This window comes from Enoplosus armatus, chromosome 18 (assembly GCF_043641665.1).
Source record: "Enoplosus armatus isolate fEnoArm2 chromosome 18, fEnoArm2.hap1, whole genome shotgun sequence".
Taxonomy (NCBI): Eukaryota; Metazoa; Chordata; class Actinopteri; order Centrarchiformes; family Enoplosidae; genus Enoplosus; species Enoplosus armatus.
The window spans coordinates 5,567,424-5,576,739 of record NC_092197.1 but is presented as its reverse complement, the minus strand read 5'-3'; the positions used below and the strand labels follow the sequence as shown (position 1 = coordinate 5,576,739).

Genomic DNA, 9,316 nt, shown 5'->3' with positions numbered 1-9,316 from the left:
ATTTCAATTGAAAGCGCTGTAGGAAGAGATCTCTTAATGGCCAGTATGAACAGGAGGAATAATTACAGCAAGTAAAACCTGGTTCAATGTTCACATCGTCATCTGACTACCGTTTTAAGACCGACTTGAAAAACTGTGAAACTATTCTTTAAAGATGGCAAAACAAACCTGATTTCATCAACATCCCTACACATCACAGCAACACAAACATTATTATTAAATATCCGATTCATCTTTAATCACACATTCACACACAACACATTCTTTCCAAATCACTCGTTATCCATATGCGATCCTTGCAAGGAAATCCATACCCATTTAGACGTAAATCCTGTAATTCTCTCTTAGCAGGTTTCTGTTGAAGTGCCTTCAAACATGAACTGTGACCTTTTGGATAGGGATGACAAGAAAAGGGGACAAAAGTCCAATCTGCAGAGGGACCACTGTGTCTGTGTTTAAGGAGAGGTAGATAAAGCAATCTGACAAAGTCAACTCTAGCCAGAGTCAGTGTTTTTCTTGACTGATTCCATTCCACAGTTAAAACAGTCTCTGGGACGGCACACAGCTCCTCTCACTCTGACAGCAGAGTGGACTGTAGTGGCTTCAGAGTCCTTCGGCTGGTCCTCCTCTCCTCCATTATTGGCACTGGTTTCCTCTTCCCCGTGGGTGTGTGGCAGAGCATATCATCGAGGGTCTGCTGGGTCACCTGATCGGCTCGCTCAAGCTGAGTCACTATCTGCTCCACTTTCATCATGTGCCGCCCGCCTTCACTCCTCAAGCGCAGCAAATCCACCTGAAACAGGTCACAACAGGCCACTGAGCCAACTCTTCCACAGACGTTTTTCAGTGACTTCCATATCGTTCTCTGTAGCTTGTATTAACTTTGTTGAGAAAGATTTCCTCATAGTAACTCAACAATCCCAGTAAAGGATATGCAAAACCTTTTTATCTTTACCAGAGGTTTGCCATTATCCTGTTCACAGAAAAGTTGTATAGACATATAGAAAAATCCCTCCCCCAGAATTAAACTAATATTAATTACAGGAATATGTTTAAACATGTAATTACTGCATCTTAGCTATCCTGTCAGTTTTATGTATCTAAGTATTAGTAGCGTCTGAGTTTTTAATCAAACAGTCAGATGTTTGACTTACCACCTCCTGAGAAAATTCAGGCCTCTTCACAAAAGACGGGCTTTTAGGCAACTTGGCTGCAGCCAGGACAGAAATGGCATGGGTCATCGCTCCTGACATTGCTAGAATTACAACCTAAATCACAAAAAAAAAAAAAATTAATCAGTGAACAACAACGGCAATAAATAATATACACTACAGTTGCATGACGCATCCTTACCTTCAAATTTTGGCATAATCTGCTGTCAGTGCTCATTATTTGTGAAAACACTGACTGTGCCTTTTCAATGTCATTCTGAAACAAAAATAAAAGAGAAAACAGAGTATTGATTGATATTTTAATATTCTCCTCATCTTTCTGCATGAATGACAGGAATAGAAGAAGGTGTAACTCACTCGTCGAAGTGCTAATGCTACAGCAAAGCAGTAAGCATGTCTGGGGATGAATTGCCCTTTGGTCTGTCCCTCCTCTATCAGAGCAGTGCAGATCCTGTAGGACTCCGCCGTGTTCTGACCAACATAACACACAACATTAACTGACTGCATCGTAAAACATTAACTCCCCACAAATATTTAAATAACTCTCGGGCCTGTAATGTTAAAATAAGCTTAATAAAAATGTATAGATCAATTCATTTAAATGTTACCAGTTTATAGCAAGTGCCAGATGCCAGTGTCAATGTGTCTTTGTTGAATGGTACCCCTTGGTTCCTCATGGTTCTTAGTACCTCCAGGGCATCTGCAATAGCCAAAGTTTGGAATATTACATACACGTGATAATAATCAAAAAATGACTGATGATTAATCTGTCTCTTACTTTCATGAGAGCCTTTTGTAAATAACATGTCTATGGCGATGTTAAAGGAGGTTGTGTCGTTGAAAAATCCTCTCATACTCTGTGAAGACAAGGGAGAGGAAATGTTACCAGTCCAAGTTGGCTCTTAGAAAAGTATCAAGTATCCTCTTATGGCACTTTGTCAATAGTCAGGGTTTGGGTTAAGGTCATGTTTTACCTTATCTGTAAGTGTAGCAGCAGCCAAGTCCTCCAGATCCAGCTCATAGCACAGCCTCATGAAGAGAGGACCAAACTTGAACTCTCCATACATCATGTTACGGTTCTCTGCGTGGTACCTGGTGAGTGCAAATTCAAGGATCATCTATACATAATCCAGAAACCTGATACATGATAGTCAAAGCCATGTTAAAGACATATTTGTTTTGCTCCGTAGAATCTCATTTCCTTCTTTCTAATGCTTGTGAAAGGCAATGAAGAGAAACAGCAGAGGATAAGAATATATTGTGGTGCTGAAATGGCCTACTTTGCTGAAAAGTGTGTTTATGCCTTACAAAAATTGTCAATAAAGGATGTACTATACCTATAAATGGCATCTCTGGCTATCACAATGTCATCTGCAGACTGGCACACGTGAAGGAGCAGCTTCAGCTCATCTCTCAGTATCAGCTCATTCCTTTGCAGCTTCTGACTGAATAGCTCAATATAATTTCCTGCAATATGGAGGTGAAAACGTGGGCTCTTATGCATCATAACGCATGACATAAAACTACAGCTTAGAGCCAGTAACAGGGACTACTTTTCACCTTTCGATCCAGTGACAAGGTGAGCCACGGCCAGCTTCCTTTGCTGGAAGTCTTGTAGTTTGATGACATCTTCTGACAACAGATGCCTCTTAGCTGCAGAGAAAACATTTTTTTATCCAGATGCCAATAAAAAAAATAAGGGTGCTATAACTTCAAGACAGTAATCACCATTGGGCAAACCACCATAAATAAATTAAATTTTAAGAGGCTTGCTACTTTGAGAAGCCCTCATATCATAATTTAGCCTAGCTGGATAGCTTATGCTTATGATGCTATACACCACAAAATTTCAGAGAAAAAGGCCAGCATACAATTACTAAAAACCCAGTTTAAACAGACTTTTGGTGGATTTACAGTCAGTTACTGTCCAACAGTTTTGTAAGTTACACATGGGGGTTATTTACAAGGTGCTAATGTAGCTTCTCTCTCTGTAAACCAGCCTGTTTAAAATGATCACCTCTGTATTAGACATGACACACGTTGGAGAGTTTTGTTTGACTTACCTCCTATGCCTTCAATCCAACTTGGCTGTAAAACACCACAAAACACTCTTTTGGAGGGCTCACGCACCAACGACCGACAACATTTACCAATCCTGGACAGCGCCATAGTCCCCACTGACTGTACCATGGATATGAAAACAAAGGGGATGCTATTGGAGATATTATAGAGCTTTAAAACGCCAAGTACGGCCCGTAATAGTAAACCATATTTTAAAATGCACAGATACCAAGTTCAAAATGTCATTCGAGTTGGACAGTGTAAGTAGCTATCTGTTTCACTTTTTCTAATACACAGTACGCAGTTGGTTTGATCCAATATGGCAGCGCCCGTCATCCGGCGCAGAGACTACGGTAAGTTTAAATTCTACATCATTCATGTCATCTTCATTTATTTCTACTCTGTTACTAGAAGCTCTATTCATTTTTGTGCCTCATGTTTTCTACGCCAGAAATTAGGTGACCATTTTATTACAGACAGCCGAAAAGGTGTTCATCTTTCAACCTACAGGAGGTGCTGTTGCACTGCACTAAAAACACAAACGTCTGATGAGTTTGGTGCTGTCAGGAAGTTTGGAACATACTATATATACCATATAATATGTATAATAATAATAATAATAAATGTATGGGACACAGACAGTCATGAACTTATATGCGCTTATGGCCTTTTAGTAGTATTTGTTGTCATTACCATAATTGAGCTACAATACATATTATTAGTTCAGTGATATAAATTAATTCTAACCGTTTAATTGAGAATAAGTAAACCCCCACACCTTCCATCGCTTTTGACTCTTTAAGTTGACAGTAATCGCTTCCAATACCTTTCTGCTTAAACTTGTTGAAATGAATTAATATTTAGTAGTTTAGACCTTTATTTCTGCTCCAATTAGAGATATACCCTGAGAACATTGTAAATGAAACACTGAAATGAAGCAACAACAGTGAAAGGCACTCTACATTATAACAATACCATTATTAATGCTAAATCAATTAATTGATTAATTAGTTAAATCAATTAATCGTTTATTTTTTAATTAAAATAATTTGTAAGCCCTTGTCATGTAACCTTCCAAATTACAGTGCTAAAGTATACGGGACAAGATTCATATGTAGCCTACCTTCATATGTACCTTTATATAACATGCTTAAACAGTATGTACCTCTGTAAAATGCTTTCTCCTGTTTCATACAAATATTACTACTACTACTACACCAGATCCTCTAGAGGCTTCAGAGTCCCCAAAGTCTGTTCTCAACTTGGCACAACTGCATTTTCGTACTACGCACCCTGGGGTTGGAATAATTTGCAAGACACACTTCACACAGTATCAGACATTCAAACGCTACACACAAAACATGCTTTATCAAGAATGTTACTGTTTTAAGTAGTCACACTCTCTCCTTTATGGCTTTATGTAAATTGTTTATGTGACTCTGTGTGATCTACTGCACTGCCATTTTGTCCAGGTCTCTTTTGTAAAAGAGATCATGTATCTCAAGGGAGAATCTAGTTAAATAAAGGTTAAATACATTATGGTTACAAATACCACATCTGTGGTTTGGCAAAACATTTTAAACCAAATTACCCTTTGAACTTTGGTGTAAAAAGGTATGTTATGATAGCCAGAGGATTATGTTTTGGTCCAAATGTTGCATTGGAAAAATGCAAGTTGCAAGTAGACAAAGTGGATCATTTAATTTAAAGCAATTTACATTCACCTCCACTCTACTTGAATATAGGACGCCTCAGCACCAAACCTTGCCACTAGTTAGTGTACCCATTGACCTACACAGCATTACATAAGCAAAGACTTATATCCTTACCAAGGAGTTCTGCTTTATTGTCTCTGTCATGTTGTGGTCATACATTTGAAAGTCTAAAGTCTTACTCAGTTGTTTATCATACACAAATGTACACTATGCATGTTTTTCTTGTTTCTTCATGCAGAATTTAAAGGTAAGATGTGGTTTTCCTCATTGCTAAACTTGCAGCCATTTGGAGAAGTGAATTGAATTTAAGTTGTAAAAAAAGTCATTACAATGATTAAGGTGTTTCTTAAATGAACTCCTAAGATAGACTCACTGGCACAGAGATAATAGGACTGGGACAGGGAGGTTCCCCACTGTTGCCTTGGCAACAAGATCTCAGCCCATCCAGCTGAGATTGCTTGCTCAGCCAATCAGGCAGGACCTTGGATAATTTATGGTATCCTGCAAGGTGTATGTGTCTCTGTGGGTCTCTCTCTCTCTCTCTCTCTCTCTCTCTCTCTCTCTCTCTCTCTCTCTCTCTCTCTCTCTCTCTCCCCCCTGTGCATATGTGTATGTGTTTGCATGAATTTAAATACTATAGCTACAGGTTGAGGATTTAATGTAGTGGCATTATGTTACTCAAATAATACAATAATCAACGGGGAAATATAGTACTGTTTGTCAGGGGGGTCTATTTTTGCACTCAGACAAACAGCCATGTTCTGCCGACAGATAGCAGCTCTTACATCTTCTTTGATTTATCCCCGTGTGCACTTCCCTTTGGTTTTGGAAAGTGCCTGGGGTGTCCCATCATCATTAATAACTGTTCCCACTGAAACAGTTTTGGCACAGAAAAAAAACTGCTGGGACTGATTATTGTGTCAGACTGTGTGCTACAGATCTAAAGTCCTTGAAAGACAATTAAATAGGTTAACTTCCAACTATAGCAGACTTATGACATACATTTATATGCATGCCTATTCACTCTGACTGACTTTGTACTAAATCATAAACGCCTGTGGCTGCGTGTTGGGTTTGGATAAATGGTAGGGATGCACTCTCATTTGCATAACTTTGTATAATAATGTAATGGAAGGGAATATAAAAGCTTTCCACTTACTGGTGTGCACTATATTTTCTGAAACAGCTCTGAGAGACTGACTCACAAGCTTGGTGTTGACTGAGAGACAACAGACATGTGGACAACAAATGGATGTTGAAATGTCCTCTCATCCTGCTCTGCTCTCTCAGTCAGTATCTCTGGGGCATCTGATCTAGGAGGCCCTTCAGTTCACCACAGCTAAAGCTAAATATATTCTCTTATCCTTCTGACACGTTTCATGTTCTAAATATCCTTATATATTTCTAGATCTGTAAATTTGTTGTAAGCTTATATTTTATTAATTTGCATTAGTAGTGGCTCAGCACTGCTGCCTCACAGCATGATCCTTGGTTCAAGCTAGTGCTGCCGAGCTGCCATGCAAGGTCTTGACATCTTGATGTACCAATAAATTGATGAGACATGAGGACAAATGCTGTTAACCTGCAGTCACACTGACTGCAAGAGTAGGACTGTTGTTAAAAGAACTGCAATCTCTCTCCAAACTGATATTTTTAGTCATGCTATCGGCGTAGCTCTAGGATGGCATCGTCAGTTAGTCGATTGGTTCGCCACTTTGGTCCAGACTCAAATATCTCAACTTATGACTGAAGCCTACTTACTGGTGATCCCCTGACTTTTCATCAGGTCAGAATTTCTATTTTTATATACCTGCAAAACTAATGACATCAGCCTCAGCTGTAGCAAATGTTAGCATGCTAACATGCTAAGCTAAGATGGGGAACATGGTGAACATTAGACCTGCTAAACATCACACTTTTATTTATACGAGTAGAATTGTAAAGTCTTTCTTTGTAAACAGCCAGGCTCTGTGGAGGGAGCTATTTGTAAAATGCAATGTGGCAATTTTATTTTTTTCAATATCATAGTCTGAATATAACATTATAAGAAATAATACAAATGGGCTCCATAAAAAGATTTAAAACAGACAAAGACACAAATCCTTATTTTTCACAACATATTTTATTGTGGTTGTTTTTGAATGTTTGCTCTTTAGTAGTGGTTCCTCTTATATCAGATTCGCCATATGGGTAGAGGAAATATTGCACACAAACATCAGAAAGCACTAAGGAATACTTTCACTTGAAACTAATTGCTATAGGTTACATATGAGTTTGGGAAAGGGGTAGAGAGGATGCAAGATCACAAGACAAATATACCACACAGCTGCAGACAAACATTATTAAAGTTCTCCCAAGAGAAAGATTAGGAGAAAAAGGCAGAGATAAATAGAAAGAGAGAGAAATAGAGGAAGTGTAGAGAAAGAAGACAGAGAAAAGAGAAAAGTCAGTTCAAGAGAAATGTCAGTTCAGAGTTTGTAGGTTTGTTCTTGGTCGTGGTGTTAGCTTGAGGTTCCCCTGCAGGAAAACTGATCTATAGTGGTATCATGAACACCTGACATAATTTCAGAAATATCTGGTGAGCTTGGTGAGTCGATTGAGTCGCCCAAAGTACCACAGCCTGTAATCATTGAGTTATGATTTGTTAAATGTTTCTCCAGAAGCTGGCCTGTCAATGTTGATCTGTGGCCTCTGTACCGTTAGTTTGGTATGTGTCATGTTTGTGTTTAAAGTGTCTAGTTTTTGTTTAACATACTTTCATCTAAAACACGCAAATCACTCACTCTCACCTCTGTGTGCTGTCCCTCTCAAGACTATGCCTCTACCAGAAGCTGTTTCCTTCTCATCCTGGCTGAAGAGGAGAAACTCTTTTGTCACAAGAAATTTCAGCCCCTCAAAATTCTCACATTAACCTGAAATCACTGGAGAATCACTGGAGTTACTGTAGTATACAATGTCATGGCACAACTTGCAAAACTCATAAAATGCTCCTATATAGCCCTGTTGTTGTTAATGCAAGTCTGAGCAAATTCCCCATTAAAAACAGAGAAAAAATCCTAATGTATCATAACTCATGCATGTCTTCCAACCACCCCATCAGCCACAAAGCTATTTATAATTATAGTACAATGCTTTAGAAAAACAAGACATTTTAAGGTTTATGAAAATATCCTGCCTCACCAGCTTTACAATAGGGAAAGGCTAGCTCCCCCATAGCTCAATGAATACATAAAAAACAGGTATAAGAAATAAGTTCTGATTTTCTCCTTTTGAAATAACGTAAAATCTGTAAAATAAAACAGACAATCTGAAATAGAAGTCATCCTCTAAAAAGCATTAACATTGTGGAAAATCATAAGATATTACAGATGTTACAATAGCAAGGGAGAGCATTCTGAAGCAACTTCCTGTTGCAGTTTAAAAGGCTAACTCGACAACCCTAACCTTAACCTTCAAACACAATGTTTAACAGTAGTTTAACATAATAAATTAACATTCATACATCAGCAGCAACATAAATCAGACCAAAAAACCCAAACACCCAATCAAATCAAATAAAACCCAGCCGACTTAAAGACATAAGGAATAGTTTCACAATGGCTGGGGCACTTTGTCTTGCCTATGATGAATATGAAGTCAGACATCATATTAATGCTAATCATTGTTGAGTATTCTTTCAAGTTAATTTATATTTACCATCATTCAACTATGTAACCATTTAACAGTCCTGTTTGGGATTGACCTCTGGTGTGTAGAGTTACCTGCCCACTCTTCTGCTAGTTGCACCAGTTCTTATACATTCATTTTGACTACCTAAGGCAATAACAGAAAACATCTTGTTTTATCCTTCGGTGTGGATAACAGCCATTATTCAAGAATTTGGTTTCTTCTATAGTTTCTTGAATGCAGGGAAGTTTTATTCCTTGGCAGCAGTTAAATTTATTAAAAGCTGTCATGTTTTGATCTGGGGATGCAGAAGAAACTCAATACATCAACAACAAAATAATTACTTGATCTGTACTAGAGTTAGCGAAATTGGACATTAATGATTTGGCTGATTTTTTGGTTTCTAATTTCCTCCCAGTACACTCCATTTATACTTAAAAATCAGATAACACCTTGAGGGTGTCACAAATGTATTTCTTTATGGAGAAAACACTGTCCTTTGCATGGAGCCCCTCAAAGGCAATTTGTATTAGTGTTAGTCCTCATTGCAGATATTTATTCAGGGTTTCGTACATAAGAAGTATCATTTTGAGCATTAACGTGTCTGCTTAGGTTTTATGCTACATGGATTTGTTTTCTTCCTCAAATAATGATTCCTCTCATTATCAGTAACTAGGCCTCTTGATTTCTTGTTGAACACGC

General features: G+C 38.2%; 1 protein-coding gene across 1 annotated transcript; it reads right to left on the bottom strand.

Annotated features, from left to right (window-relative positions):
- Positions 1-180: 180 nt before the first annotated feature.
- On the bottom strand, positions 181-3,368 carry ptcd2 (pentatricopeptide repeat domain 2). The gene is made up of 10 exons (XM_070924952.1): positions 3,236-3,368; positions 2,733-2,825; positions 2,510-2,639; positions 2,147-2,264; positions 1,951-2,029; positions 1,781-1,872; positions 1,530-1,643; positions 1,354-1,428; positions 1,155-1,268; positions 181-793 (listed from the first exon to the last, which is right to left on the bottom strand). Exons 1-10 carry the CDS (start codon positions 3,360-3,362, stop codon positions 572-574), a joined length of 1,164 nt encoding a protein of 387 aa, XP_070781053.1. The 5' UTR covers positions 3,363-3,368; the 3' UTR covers positions 181-571.
- Between the last annotated feature and the right edge of the window lie 5,948 nt (positions 3,369-9,316).